At 35.6% G+C, this 14,387-nt stretch overlaps 1 protein-coding gene across 2 annotated transcripts in view; it reads right to left on the reverse strand.

Annotated features, from left to right (window-relative positions):
* The window catches only part of LOC126819639 (regulation of nuclear pre-mRNA domain-containing protein 2), an 89,794-nt gene that overhangs the window by 63,355 nt on the left and 12,052 nt on the right, over positions 1-14,387 (reverse strand). For both annotated transcript variants that reach the window (XM_050547778.2, XM_050547779.2), the window contains exon 2: positions 3,874-4,003. In XM_050547778.2, the coding sequence (XP_050403735.1) occupies positions 3,874-4,003 (130 nt within the window). The remainder of the gene's footprint in view (positions 1-3,873; positions 4,004-14,387) is intronic.

Consider the following 14,387-nt stretch of genomic DNA (forward strand, 5'->3'; position numbering starts at 1 on the left):
TTTCTCACGAAATTCCATTCCATTGTTAAATTACTTAATTGTGGTGCCACCTTGGTACCCATCGCTATACAAAGAATCTGTTTGTAATTTGTTTCACTTTGAGGATGAAGTTGTTTGAAATTCTCTCATGACTGCATTCAGGATGTTTATCCAACCAATATTTTATGGCCTGAAAGCATAGGTCATGGGAAATGTTGCCATACATATTACAAACATCGATATTTACGAAAATGTCGCCATCATTCGGGTTTTGGGGCAATCTATTAACAAAATCTATGTCATCCCGAATAACAGATTTTACATTTGACACGTACGGCTTAAGTAAGATTTCAATAAGATTTGATGGTCTATTAGTAGGACAGCACGGACCGGCAATTATTGGTCTGAATGGGAGAACGTCTGGCTGGAAAACACTGATGAATTTGGCATTTTGGTGTTTAATAGACTCCTCGATCATCTTGGATTTATGGATTTTTGGAAGACCATAAAACTGACTTGTTTTATACTCAAATTTTCGGAGATAATCCTGTTCGTTGTCCGTCAGTTCGTTTTTGTGATCTTGGATTAAGGCGTTTATTAATCCCATTGTTCTTTTATCATGGTTTGAATAAAATAAAACCAATAAAATAAAACCAAGTACGAACAATCCAAACCATAAGACAGAATTCGAAGTCCTAAAAAACGTTATAGGCAAAATAGTGTATTCAAGCAAAATAGTGTAATCAGCAAATGGTTGTATTCACCCGTTTGTCTTCAAGTATGTGAAGGACGTTTCTCTCATAATATTCCACATCCATGATAACAATTGCACCTCCTTTGTCGCTTTCTTTAATAACGATCGCATCGTTAGATTTTAAAGAATTTATAGCACACTGTTCCTCCTTTGACACATTTGATTTTGCGTTGCGGTTTATAGGGAGCGGCAACTTGGTTAAATAGTCGATGAAATTGTCCAGCGTCATGTCCTTGCCCCGTCTGTGGTTGAAGTGACTTTTGTTCCTCACAATATCCTCTGGCGCAGTGTCTTCCCTGTCACTTAAAAATTCCTTTAGTCGTAGTTTCCTACAGTAGGCGTTGATATCAGACTCTAATTCCTATATATTAGCTTTAGACGTAGTTGTGAATTTTAGTCCTTTCTGTAGGAGATTTAGTTTGTAATGAATTAGAACTATGGATGATATATTTATGATTTTTGGGTGTACTGGTTCTGAGAATTGGATATTGTGTGGACGCTCCTTGAGTGATGCTGAACTTTCTTCCTGTATTGGGGAGGTGGTTGCTGGGACTGGGATGGTGGTCGGTGTGGTTGGGATTGGCCTCTTTGAAAAAACTGCCTCCGGGCTAGAGAGCTGTGATCGTTCCTTCGTTGGGCGTTTTACTGCTGGTTGTTATTGGGAACGCTTGTCGCTTTTCTCCCAGTTTGGCTGTGCACATTCTGGCTTTTATCACCATTGCTTCTTTGTGCCCCTGCGTGCTTTGGGATGGTGTTGCGTCCGACGAATTGGGTTCCTCGGTATCTTGACAATTGTTGTTCCTCTCTGTATGAATGTGCTCCATTTCTGCAGCACGCGTGGGCAAGCTGGTAAGGAATTCTTTGTTCTTTTTCCATATCGCGTGTGACTTATTTTCCTGTGTAGAAATTTCTGAGGTCCACATGTTTTTCAGAAGATCCACTAGTTCTTTTTCATGGAGTCCTTCGAGGAATGTCAATAGTTCATTCTCTGCTTTGATGATGAATTCAAACAGGGAATCTATCTCATTTTGCATTGAGAATGTCAACTTTGTTTCTCCGTTTAGTTTGGTTCTCCGACTCGTTTAGTCTTGGTTTTTCCTTCAGTTTGCAAGGGATGAAGGGAATATCCAATTCTAAACACTCTTGGTATATTTCAGCCTTTTCCTTATTTTGTAGCATTTTGTAGAATGCTGTTTTTCTAACATTCTTGCATTTGTTCCACTCTGTTATTATTGTTCCTTTGAAGAGTTGAGCAACGTTTTCTAACATTTTCTCGCGTTCTTCATTTTGGTGGAATGAAAGTAGATAGTGTACTTACAGATTCCTTTATTTGGCTAGTCTGCTTGCACGAATTCTCGTCCATCTTTTTGATCAGAATCTCCTGATTACTGGTGATGATCTCCAGCTGTCCTGACAGTTTTTCCAGTAGGATAACCACAGGATCATAGTTGGAGGGTGTTGATCCTAGTCTTGTTGAATACAGCATCTTCGTGAACAGTAAACATACATCCAGAAATATTAGCACAACCGTAAAGCTGCACTATTTTTACATATTTACATAGTAACACTGTGGTTTGAATTGGCTATAGTTACCCATTGTCTATGGTTACATAGTATATAGGTAACTAATAGAAAACATGCACACACGTGTGTTAATCTGTAGTATATGGGTTCAATTTAGGAACAATCAGTGGAAGATAATCATGGGATAGATTTAAGAAAATTAATGAAGTTAATGGCCAATTGTTACTTATTGCCTAATAAGTTGAGGAACATATTTTTTAATAAAATGGTTTTCCATTAATTTCCTTTTCGTGGTGTCATCGACTTTCATTTTATAAAAAGGGAAAATTTGGAATTTTACTTGTAGGCAGTGATGGGATTTTGCCCGTATATTCCGGACTTGTCCGAATCTTTTTTCCAAACGCCCAAAATTGTCCGACCGGGAATATGCCCAATCGGACATCAAGACATGGTGAATAATATTCAAAATTCCGAAATTAATTTAGTTTACTGAGTGTATAACTACCGCTCAACCCGATTATCGTCGATAATACGCTGGGTTTATTAGGTAATTAAGTGATCAACGTATTTATCGTGTTATACCGTCTATAGTATAAACCTACCTTGTGTTGCCTATGATGCCTGTCACTCTGTCGTGACTATGAAAGAGTGTTATTCGCTGAAGTTAGCTATGCCTGTTTACAAGTGATTTAACTATTTCGGAAGTTCTGCATTCATTTGCTGCCGTATAAACGAAGACACGTAATTCTAAAGGAATATTATGGTTGTGAATTTGATGCCGAAGCAGGATCGGCAAGCTTTCATTCAACATATCACGAAAATGCTTAATTTTGTAGGACATTTACTGACATAAATTTGAATGCCGTACGGGAATTAAGTGTGAAAAATAGCGATGTCACCAATTTTTATTACGTACGGGATTTGAATATTTTGTTGACATGTGGTTTTTAATTGTGGTATGAATTGAATACTGTACGGGAATTAAATATGAAAAATAGCGAGGTTCACCTATTTTTATTACGTACGGGATTTGAATATTTTGACATGTGACTTTTAATTATGGTACGAATTCGTCTGCTTAAATAACGATAAGAGTTATGCCCCTTTATTTTCGTTAAAATGTCCGACAAGTAAAATTTTGAAATCCCATCACTGCTTGTAGGTGTTGTGCACATCTAAAGATATGTCTATTTACATTACAAATAAGGGCCCATTTTCAATATTACAATCCCGTCGTTGGTTGCATACTCTATCCCTTAGAATTAGATGCGTGCCTGTCTCACCTATGTAGAAAGAGGGAGAGAAATGGGGTTTAACATCCACTTGACACAAACTAGGTCATTTTGGGATTAACATATGGTTTAATTTTATTTCAATAATTCACTAGCGCGTAGGGGTCTTTAGCAGTGGGAGGAAACTGGTGCACCCAGAGAAAACCCACGAGGTTGTACAGGCGACCCTACTCCTTGTCATGTACAAACGGGGAATCGAAACCACGCCACTTGACTCAATGACAGACTTCGAGATAGAACATGCACCTGTTAACCATTTGACCCAAATGACCCAACCCCCCAGCAATTGGTAAAATCTTAAAGAAAATGGAAACAATACCATACCTTACAAATTGAAGACCTTCCACAAGAACTGACTTAAAGCTTTCAAGAAATACTGGTGCTTGTTTTCTCTTACAATTTTGTACAACATCATTACACAAATAAAATAACAGTAGTCGTTGAGAAGTAGAAACTGGAAAAAAATTTTTTTTAAATTTTGTCACTTGGCAAGCTAGATATACATGAAGACAACTCATCCCACTCATCCCAACAGATATAAGTGCTAGTTATTTGTTTTAATACAAATGCATTCTTTAAAGACCACTCAGACCAATCTGATTTTGTTATGAAAATGTGTTATCTTAATAAAATTGATATTGTTGTTTTAATAAGTTGATGGTTGTGCTTTACTGTTTGTATTAATTACCGTTTTAGTACTTTGTTGTTTTAACAGATTGGTAGTTGTGTTTCTTTTATTATTTCATCATGAAGCGCTTTGAAGAAAATCAAACAAGCCAACAGTGAGGCTGATGTCCCCCGCCGAAATCCTCAAATAAATAGATGACACATACTAAGGCTGACCTTAAAAATATCTTTGTTTCGCCTAACGCGACCGACTAACTAAAACCACCCCCGACTTAAATTATTTTATTGCACTTTTCCGCGATCTTTTTATTTTATTTTGTGTGTCAACCTGAAATATATCACGAGAGTTATTTCCCTTTACTATGGCTATGGTTTGATTCATTATTGAAACTGGTTGATCAAGACGAAAGCGTCATAGGTGTCGCTTATCAACAAAATGGTTGCAGACGAAAGCACGTCCATTCCCACGAAATGATTCTGCCTCTATGTCTGTGGGGCGTCGTTTTAAACATGACGACGATATTTTCAATATCCGTTTTCGAGAAAAATAAAGGCACAACCCGCACGATCGTTAAAAACGTGTTGAGGGAGTTTCAAACGTGAGTTTGTCGCAATTTGTGTGCGAGTCGTGCATCAAGAAAAATCCCGATGTCATTGATTTGTTTGCCAATAAAAGAAGACGAATGTTTGCACCCGGAAAATTATCAAGCTGTCAAATTAGCTCTTAAAAAAAAGAAATCTGAAAAAAAACCCGACCTACCGACCCTTCACCTCGATTGTGGGTCGGGTTTGGTGAAACAAAGATATTTTTAATGTCAGCCTAATAAATCGCACAGCTATTTTTTTCAAAAGTATCAAGCAATCAAACTGATTATCAACTATACACTAAGTTTCATCACTCTATATCAGATAGAATCAAAGTTATCTTGTCCCAAAGCATCGACCAAGGAAATTGCTTACATGTATTTGGGTCATTCCATGAAGTTGACACTTTGTTACCTACGATTATCAGTGTGATGATAAAATACTCAAGAAATAGAATTCAATAAATGAATTGTTGATAATTATTTTGGGGGTCTGATGTAAAGATAATATTAAAATGTCATTTTGTGAAATAAAAAAAATTCACTTGAAAAAAAGATGTCAAATGCATTTTCTGCAGTTTGACATGCACTAAAAGTGTGACATTTTCATACTCCTGAACTTTGATTTGATCCCCACTTTATCTTATGTGTTTAAATCAACTATCCGAGGTGCAGTTGCAAAGATTTAATGTTCAATTTTTCAAATACTGCACAACAGGAGCATCGATTCGGCTATTTAAGATACCGTCACCCAAAAATAAAGAAAAAATCGCAACTGTGTCGGTCAACTTTGTTACGTCCGTTAATGACACGATTAGACGGAGTGCTATCGTGTGACCTACTTAAATAATGTCGTAAAATGTCACCACTCTTATTTCATCTTAGAAAAGGCAAAATGTTTATCGGCTATACTTTTGAAATGTTTTAAACTGTAGTCATTACGAAAAGTGTTGCGTGTCGGTCAATATTACGTTTGTGCGATTTCCTTCTCTTTTTACGCCGTCGAGAGCGATCGAGAATTTAACGACATTATACAACTTATTTACAGCATAGATGACTTGTTAATGGCATCATGGCGGGAAAAGAAGTGGAAAATATGGAATTCGGTAAGGAAAATGGGATTTGTCGATTAGTTACGTACATTTGAATCGCAACAGGAGCAACGATTCGGCTATTTAAGATATCGTCACCCAAAAATAAAGAAAAAATCACAACTGTGTCGGTCAACTTTGTTACGTCCGCTAATGACACGATTAGACGGAGTGCTATCGTGTGACCTACTTAAATAATGTCGTAAAATGTCACCACTCTTATTTCATCTTAGAAAAGGCAAAATGTTTATCGGCTATACTTTTGAATTGTTTTAAACTGTAGTCATTACGAAAAGTGTTGCGTGTCGGTCAATATTACGTTTGTGCGATTTCCTTCTCTTTTTACGCCGTCGAGAGCGATCGAGAATTTAACGACATTATACAACTTATTTACAGCATAGATGACTTGTTAATGGCATCATGGCGGGAAAAGAAGTGGAAAATATGGAATTCATTAAGGAAAATGGGATTTGTCAATTAGTTACGTACATTTGAATCGCATGTATCAAGTTACGAACAACATATGAAAACTTAAATCAATATGAATGTTCTTTTTCTTTATTTACATAATTAATTATAGAATACTTTTATTCAAACTTTTTGTCCGCAAAACAAATTGTTGCCCTGCCGATCTCCGGAACAAACTGGGGTTGGATTGGTTGGTAACTTGACACGGTTAAGCTTTTAGTTGAATGTCAAAATTACTGACAACCCCTGTCTGGTACACTTATTTAATTATTTGTTAGATCTTTACAAAAAAACTTATCTTTTGAAATACGGTAGATCATGGTTCTATGCATGCTGTCATCCTTATGTACCTATACTACCAGGCTGTTGATGAAAATAAGTGTTGATAACAAAGACCAAACAACTGCTCTTAAGAAATTTTTGTTACCAACACAGTTATGTTTCTTGTTGTTTAGAATTTTATGCAATAATGGATGTACTTATTTAATCTGCATGTACTGAACACGTTGTATATTGAATTCCAAAATAGTGTAGAATTAACCTTGTGTTTAAATTTCTTTCTAGGTTGTTGATTGGCCATTTGTATGTCAAGTACTTCAAACCAACAGGGAATTTATGGTTGGAAAATGAACTGTTATTTGAATCTGTAATAGGAATAGCAGTCGAAAATTGGTTTGATTCTGTTCACAACATGAAAATGCTGCACCCTATGTAAACAATACAACAAGCCTTCTGTCATCTATGTTTCGCAAAATCTGATGACCAAAAGAGCCTTTCGGCATCCATGTTTCGCAACACCTGATGACTTGGTCTGATTTTAATCTGACTGGATCTATGCAGGGAAATTATCTCATGCTGATGTTTTGATTTCTTAAGTATTAAGTCAGTCAATGTTGAGTACCAGCATTGGTTACGAAGAAGAAGATATTTTCTGATTAATGCATATCCCATGTCGTTACTTGAATTAAATCAGTATTGATGCTTTATCCATCCAATTTAATTGAATCTGTATTGATGCTTTATCCGTCCAATTCTATTTAATTAAATCAGTATTGATGCTCTATCAGTCCAAATTAATTAAATCAGTATTGATGCTTTATCCGTCCAATTATTTTACCATTATTGTTATGTCATTTATATTAAACCCCATTTTATTTTGTCTTTGTTTTTAAACTGATCACTGTGTTACATGTTGAATAATAAATGAAATATTAAAAAAAAAATCATATTTCCAAAGTCGTAACTTATTTAATGATGGTTGTTCGAGAGAGGTGGACATTAGTGGTCACTCGACTCTAGGTTATTTCAATAATTGGCTTGTGCATAGGGCTTTAGCAGTGGGGGTAAATGATAGTCCTTGGCAAAACTCACAAGGTTAGACAGGTGACCATTGTGCTTGTCACATACATGACTAACATCCACATTATCATTTGTATTTGAAGGTGATAGCTCCTTGGGATGGTTAAAGCAATTTTTTTATCCCTGATTACTTAACAATATATCACAATTCCATGGGAATTTGATGTGGTCAATGTTACCAACTCTTTTTACCCAGGATATGTAATATATTTTTTTTTTATTAGACGGTACAATCAACAGGTCAAAAACTGTACAAGGCAAATAGATGTACAATATTAGGAATTAATTTCCAAAGGAATTAGATGTGGTCAATGTTACCAACTCTTTTTACCCAGGATATCTAATTCTTTGTTTTATTAGATGGTACAATCAACAGGTCAAAAACTGTACAAGGCAAATAGATGTACAATGTTAGGAATTGATTTCTCATTTTTTTTATGAGTATTGTTTTATAGAACTTTAACGTTTGTTTTTGGTCATTGTTACCCGCAAACCCATTTTGAGAGATGTTGTAAAATAAATTACATCTTTTTACATTTTGGTACCACCAAATGATAGATACTTTAGTCTTGAGTACTCAGTTGCCTTTGACTATGATTTACATGTATTTATCTTAACAAGAAGAAAAAGAGGACAATATTTTGTCAATGTTACACGCATTCATAAGGCCGCGGTTAATTAATTGTTTGTTTCTCATGACCCGCCTGCATGTCCATTTTCATCCGTAATAATTACGCACTTCCATAATTATTTGGTCAAATTTAGGGAGGTCACAAATTCGTCCTGTAAAATTTGTAAAACTATATTTGTTTGCCTTCAAATATTAACAATGAATTGACGCATTAAAATTGACTATTTATCGATAAACATGATACAGTAGGTGATTAGTAAAGTCTAGTAGGCTAGAACGTGAAAAAATATACGAAGTCAATTACGTGAAACCGGAAGTTAAAAAAGCTGTATCATATCTGTCATTCTGCAGCATTTTCTTTCACCGAAGACGACATACATACTTCATAAGGCACTTGTCAATTGTAATAAAATTCACGGAAAGATATAAATGTCTTTAAATTAGTGCTAAAATATTTTATTTACGTAGCACTCTGTGACCAACGGTTCCAAAACTGCTGCCATGAGATAGTCTCGATCATGAGGTAAGCCTACCGACTAATTGACACTACTTCACGGTATTTTATTAACCACGACACTCTATAAACAGTCTCAAAAGGATACAAAGATACTAATAAATGTGCATACTTTGATGAAGATAGACAAAATTATAAAAGTATTTATCACGATGCCATTTGCCGATGGGGTCAAAGACAATTAACATACGGGTTATTGGTACTATCTTCCTTCACGGTTAGAGAAACTAACATGTGTGTAATAAATTCTTTGGATTGACATGATCTAACTAATGTTGTATTCAAAAATCCAAAGATATGCTTTTAAATATTTATGTCAGAACAAATCATCAACCTGATTGGAACAGGTCATTTCGTAACCTTTCAAAGTAGGGTTGAAGTAAAAAATCTGTAAATAGGCGAACAGCCTTTCTAGATTTCTCTTGGCTACTAGTTTCGTTCTTATTCGAACCCTTCAGGCTTAAATGAGGATGTGCGGTGGCCCTCTATATATAGTGTCGGTGGGCACCGGAGCACATGTGACGTCACAGATGGACCGGAGTTGATCTTGGGCACCGGAGTCGATTATTCCGATAGTGTGCAAAGATATTCGGTTAAGAATTTGCCGTCATGATTATGCTTATTTGCAATGACTCAAGGGTCCTAACCCTTTTGAACTCTTAAGTTTAAAGTTTTCTAAACTAACGAGGGCTTAAAAATAACTATTAGGTTATGGGCGTGTATGCTCTAATTTTTTATTAGTTTTCGCCGTGGGGGTACCACGGCTAAATTAATTGCGAACTCGTTCCTGCTTTTCATATTCTGCCTTGAGTTAGGCTAAGAATTATGCTACTATTTCGCATACTTTGAAAAGTGGCTCTAGGAAAATCTTTCTTGAATTCAACAAGGAGCTCACGAGATTGTTTTTGCATTTCTCGATTGAAACGTTTGATTCTGCCAAATCATCGCGATTCAGGCCTCTAATTCGAGACAAAGATCAACTCCTTCACAAAAATCCTCCCAGTTACTCATGGTTGGAAATGGTATAGGATAAGGCGATCTGTCATATTTTACCTCTGTTGTTTCATTTTCGAAGGTAGGAATAGTAGTGAACGTCCCTATTGCGACGTCACAGGATATCTCTACTTAGGCTAATTGATGGCAATTTGCCAGGTATTTTGAACAGAGTCAATGATATGTGTTCCAAAAATTGGGGATGCTCACGAGTGAAATAGCTAACGGAATTTTAAGAACGTAGTGCAAAGGGGTCAGTGGGGAAAAAGAGTAAACAATAAAGTGGGGGACCACTTGGGACTACATCTTATCGTTAATGCCATCCGGTGTGAATGTTCTTAAAGTGTGAATCCATTTGAATTCATTGGCTTTCCTTACGGTATCGTTTTTGCCTTAAGGAAAGCCAATGAATTCAAATGGATTCACACTTTAAGAACATTCGCACCGGATGGCATTAACGATAAGATGTAGTCCGAAGGGTTCCCCACTTTATTGTTTACTCTTTCAAAGTAGGGGAAATAAATGAAATAACAAGAATGAATAGACCTATTACATGTATTATGATCAAGTCTTCCGATGCCCGGCTATTTTGCAACATATTTTAATCTATAAAATTTTTATTAAATGTGAATAAATCGCGAACGCCAGTTACCGTTTGGTTTTCAATGACTGAGTAACCGACATTAGTTTATTGCTGAAATAGAAACAGCATTAAACTTAAAAATTTTAAATTCCATCTCAATAATTAATAATTACCTCATGTAGCATGTATATTTCACAAACACAGGTCATGAGAAACAAACAATTAATTAACCGCAGCCTAATAGTACCGGTATGTCAGCGTTTTTACAGAAAATTGTAAAGTTTTTATATTTTTACCACATTGGTACATCAGGAAACATTCAAAACAAAATGCCCATGTCACACTTTAGGTGCCAACTTCATGGAATGACCCATCTCTGCTTAGCTTTAGCTCGATATGTTAATCATTGAACTCAGTCAAGACAAACATCTACATCAAGTTTAAACATACTACATGTACCTCAATTAGAAGCAGAATTGTTATGTTCTAAAGTCTTGACCAATGAAAATGCTTATTGCTCCTTAGCCTAAGCAGAAAATTCTCATCATCGAACTTAGTCCAGGTATTGATGTAATGATGCTATACACCAAGTTTCATCACTCTCACTTAATTATAACTAAAGTTATCGTGTCCCAAAGCATCAACCAATCAAATTGCTTATCTCTGCTTACCCTAAGCTGAAAATGCCCATCTTCGCACTCCATCAAGGCACTGACCTCATAAACACCTACACCAAGTTTGTACATTCTAGCTCAATTAGAAGGAGAGTTATTGTGTTCCAAAGTCTCGGTCAATCAAATTGCTTATCGCTCTGCTTACCATGAGCAGAAAATGCTCATTATCGAACTTAGTCAAGGTATTGATGTAATGAAACTATACACCAAGTTTCATCCCTCTCACTTAATTTAAACTAAACCTTTCGTATCTTCTTTATATTATAAATAATTTAACAAACAACATGAAGCTCAGGACCGAAGTTTCCGAGTGCATCTTTAATTTTGCAATTTTGTGATCACAAACTTTGTGATTTGATGATACATGTATATATGGACTAAAAACATATTCAAAGTAACTAATCTATTAAAGATTTGCTTCAATTCCTTCTCAAAACTTTGTATTCACCGGGGAATACCGTTAGCTATAATAAGTAAGCTGTTGTTAGACCCAATGTTTGTCAACTTAGCTTCATTGTGGGAGGGTCCATTTTTCAGAATGTATTTATCATTACTTACTGTACATTTACCATACATATTGAGGCCTAAGTAAATTCTTAATTATTTGTCAACTTCTTTTTCCGCCGTTTAATTGCGGAGTCTTTTGTACGTTGACACCCCTCAATGTTCCCAAAACCGACTAACCATTTGTTCAAGAAGTATCAACCGCTCCCTCACTTAAGCTGGCACACAATAAGCTGGCAGATAACAGTCGGGTTGCCAGGTAGTGATACCCTGACAATTTTGCCCAGTGCTTGCCCCATGGGCATTTTTCGGGTAATCCAGTATTTTTCTAGTAAGATTGGGTGTCTATATACTTTCCATATATACCAAATTTGACATACTTTTATTGGAAATAACCACCCGATAAATACTTTCTGGCAAAGTATCTTTAAGCAATATGAATCCCTTGCAGATAAACATATTGTGAAGATATTTCTCTGATAGGAATGCCTGTTCAAAATTTGTTCCATTTAGTTCAGTATTTACAAAGATATGTGGAATTGAACTTCGATGAATTAGCTATGTAATTAAGACCGGCGTCATTTTGTTGTCAGCGAACAGAAATGGGAGTCCTTTTTTTTTAAAAACAAATCCTATTGAATCCAAGTCGCGTTATTAATTTTGATTTAGGTTTTCTTAATTAAATGTTAAATAATCAGCGTGGATTCATGCGTGAAAAATTTGATATTTGTAAACGACGTATCGTTAATATAAAATAATCTATAGGTTCATATCTCAACAAATGATGTGCACATTTTGTGTCAGATTTATCAATATAAATATGTTCGATTTAAGAGGTTATTGAATGTAATTGCCCATTTTCGTATTATATTACGTTTATAAAATATTGTTTGGGAGTGGCGAAAAAGTGAGTTTTCTATATTATATTTGTTTTGTGGGTTTTTTTTTAGCCCACGAAAAAGACTATGTCGCGAGACACACTCCACTTTTAAAATTGCAGATGTGGAAACTCTCTACAAAGAGGCCAAAAAAAGGGTTACCCAGGGGGATTGGGAAAGGGCCTGTTTGCACATCATTAATGAAGTTGAAAACAAATTTAGAGAGATTGATGGCGTGCAACAGGAATGTTCACCAATAATAATTTGCATTGGTGAATCAGAAAGTGAGAAGTGACAGTGGTATGGATGTCGGTGCGGAGAATGTGGGTACGGGTGAGGGTGCTTTGACTGCGGATAAGAATGACAGTGTGACAAACATGGATGAGAATAGAGTGCTTGATGTGGTTGGGGATGCAAGGGAAAATGTTGCTGAATGTGTCGATGACAGTGTGTGAAAGGTATGCAGCGCTCCGGAACCACCACTTGGTGATTCTGATAAAGATGTGGAATGGGCGTGTTGTGATTTGTGTGATGAGTGGTTGCATGTCGTGTGTATTGGTGAGAGGCTGGAAGAAGGTGCAATATTTCATTGTTCATACTGTAAATATATTCTCTATCATGAACTATCTTTTTAATTTTTTGAAAATGCTTATCACACCATCATCCCATAATCACATATTCAGTTAATAGATTGCCATGCAGAAAGTGTTAAATACCATCAAGATTCATCAAAAACCGCCCAGTTTGTGCTACCGTTTAGTTTGACATTGGTTGTCTAGTTTTTGAAACTAAATGGTCATAAACTGGATGACCAATATCAAAACTAAACTAAATGGTCATAAACTAGATGACCGATGTCAAAACTAAATGGTGTTTCTTAAACTAAACGGTAGCACAAACTGGGCGTTATTTGATGAATCTTGATGGTATTTAATACTTTCTGCATGGCAATCTACTAACTGAATATGTGTATTAGATTATAGATGGTAAGCTCAGTTTCTTTCGTTTTTTTTTAATCAAATCTGAATGATACCTGGTCCCTAGTAAATTGTAAATACCCTATACATTATGTTAAATCAAATATATCATTTTATATATCATATTAAAGATATTCATGGGTACAATTTAAAGCCCATTAAACGAATGTTGTTCTTTTTGTGCCGCATTTATGTTCAAAAGAAAATTCTCCCATTCGACTAATCAAATAATTAAAACAAAATTATATTATTTCAACAGAAAATCTATAAACTTTGCATGGATTTTACTAAAATGTAAAAAGATGGCAATAAAATAAGGAGATACAGGCCGAACACCCAAACTCAATACCAAGCCGTGGCTAATACCATGAATTGTCGTAAATGTACCGTAAACCGTTTCGATGTAGCATGCTGTCACCCCTTTATACGAAATGATATCTCCCAAAGAGTGACGTAATAGGGTTCCATATTGTTATTTTTTTGTGTCAAAAGTTTGTGAGAGTTCAATTTTTCAAGACAGAACTTTTTTATTCGTTGGGATATTTAATTGTGCAAAGGATTTTATTTAACCGGAGTTGATTTCAAACACACAGGTAAGTTTAGTTTGTTCATAATAGAAGAAATCTGTTTATTAAATAGGAAGATTCAGACAGTAACTAAACTAATAATGATGTTGAAGGATGGCATAACAGAATTAATCAGAATTAAACCTCCAATTTTACCTTCTGTTAACATTGTTGTACAAGGAGGCAGCACAGCTACCAACCCAAATCAAAATGGTGTCTGAGGGGAAATTTAGAAGGCACCAACAGAAGCAGACCAGATCCACGCAGTTCAAGCTATTCCAACTGTGGGATTCTTATACAAACCAAACTGTTAGCACCAACCAGTTATTAAAGGACAATATTGGTGTCAGTCATGTGATAGAACTGGTTAAACACGTTCCAAATATAAT

This window comes from Patella vulgata, chromosome 4, assembly GCF_932274485.2.
Source record: "Patella vulgata chromosome 4, xgPatVulg1.2, whole genome shotgun sequence".
Lineage (NCBI taxonomy): Eukaryota > Metazoa > Mollusca > Gastropoda > Patellidae > Patella > Patella vulgata.